The sequence below is a fragment of the Sinocyclocheilus grahami genome, unplaced genomic scaffold (assembly GCF_001515645.1).
Source record: "Sinocyclocheilus grahami isolate Dianchi unplaced genomic scaffold, SAMN03320097.WGS_v1.1 scaffold3422.1, whole genome shotgun sequence".
Lineage (NCBI taxonomy): Eukaryota > Metazoa > Chordata > Actinopteri > Cypriniformes > Cyprinidae > Sinocyclocheilus > Sinocyclocheilus grahami.
The window spans coordinates 2,355-3,533 of NW_015508549.1; the positions used below are offsets into that span (position 1 = coordinate 2,355).

General features: G+C 38.4%; 1 protein-coding gene across 1 annotated transcript; it reads right to left on the minus strand.

Moving 5' to 3' along the window:
• Positions 1 to 8: 8 nt before the first annotated feature.
• On the minus strand, positions 9 to 767 carry LOC107576272 (kelch-like protein 18). The gene is made up of 2 exons (XM_016262486.1): positions 563 to 767; positions 9 to 436 (listed from the first exon to the last, which is right to left on the minus strand). The coding sequence occupies exons 1-2, from the start codon at positions 698 to 700 to the stop codon at positions 50 to 52; spliced, it is 525 nt and encodes a 174-aa protein (XP_016117972.1). The 5' UTR covers positions 701 to 767; the 3' UTR covers positions 9 to 49.
• Positions 768 to 1,179: the final 412 nt, after the last annotated feature.

Sequence of the window (1,179 nt, forward strand, 5' to 3'; positions counted from 1 at the left end):
TTTTTTTTTATAATTAAAATGTCCTTATGGGCTGAGGGAGACTGTGGTGTTAAGCGGGTTGTAATGGTATACAGCCCACCCCGACCCCGCCTTCATGGCAAACCATTGGTGCCATAAACGTCCAACGGTTAGTTTCTGGGTCATACATTTCCATAGAGCTGAGATTGGATTGTCCATCATAACCTCCCACTGCATAGAGTTGACCACAATTGGCCACCAGAGAAATGCGGCTGCGTCGAGTGTTCATGGCCACTAGGTGGCTCCACTGATCTGCTACTGAGCTATACACCTCTGCTCCACTGAGAAACGCAGAGCCGTCGTAACCTCCTGCCACATACAGATTGCTGCCAAAGGCTGCAGCGCCGTGCCGACAGCGCTTGTTTTTCATGGGGGCGACAGGGTGCCATAACGCTGTATGATGGTTGTAGTACTCCACCTAGTGGCAGAAACATGAAACAACAATATATTTATATATTTAAGGAATATTCACAACTTCACAAAAAGTGACCAAAAACAAAAATGCAAATTGTATCCTGTAATTTGAATGATGATGTTTACTTACGGTGTTAAAGATCTGTAGTCCATCATGACCACCCGAAACATATATTCTGCCTTCAAATACAGTAACGCCAGCAGCACTGCGGCTTGCGCTCATTTCTGTAACTATCGTCCATCTGGTAACAAACACACATAAACACATTCTGATTCCAAAGAAAGCTACAGTGATTGTTAGATGGATAGTTTAATAAACAGAGCAAAATAGTGTTGTCAAAGGATTTTCGATACCAAAACCACGTTGCTATCGAAGACATCTTTACTTAAAACATGAAATATTAATATAAATATATTAATTAATAAATGATTAAAATAAACATGCAAACACTGTTATAAAAGTTATAAAATTAGGAACAGAAAAACATAAGCAAAGGAATAAATTATATTAACAACATTATTATTTAATAGACAGTAGCAAGACTATTAGGCTGTGTTTACATTTTCCATCTGCTCAAATATTGAAGATTGCATGATTGCATACAACCTTTTGAATTGCATATAGTTTGGCCAAGATTAAATAAGCATTTAATTATAGTGTCATGCACTAGAGTAGTGTAGTGTTGGCGCCCTCTGCAGGTTAGAAAGTTTATCCACATAATATTATTACCATCCTCATTACAAGTA

What these genes read in the sequence shown, in the direction of transcription:
- LOC107576272 (XM_016262486.1), bottom strand. Translation starts at nt 700, where the DNA reads ATGTGTTTATGTGTGTTTGTTACCAGATGGACGATAGTTACAGAAATG. An exon ending in GACTACAGATCTTTAACACC is followed by an intron (nt 437 to 562) that starts GTAAGTAAACAT and finishes TTCTGCCACTAG; the next exon opens with GTGGAGTACTACAACCATCA.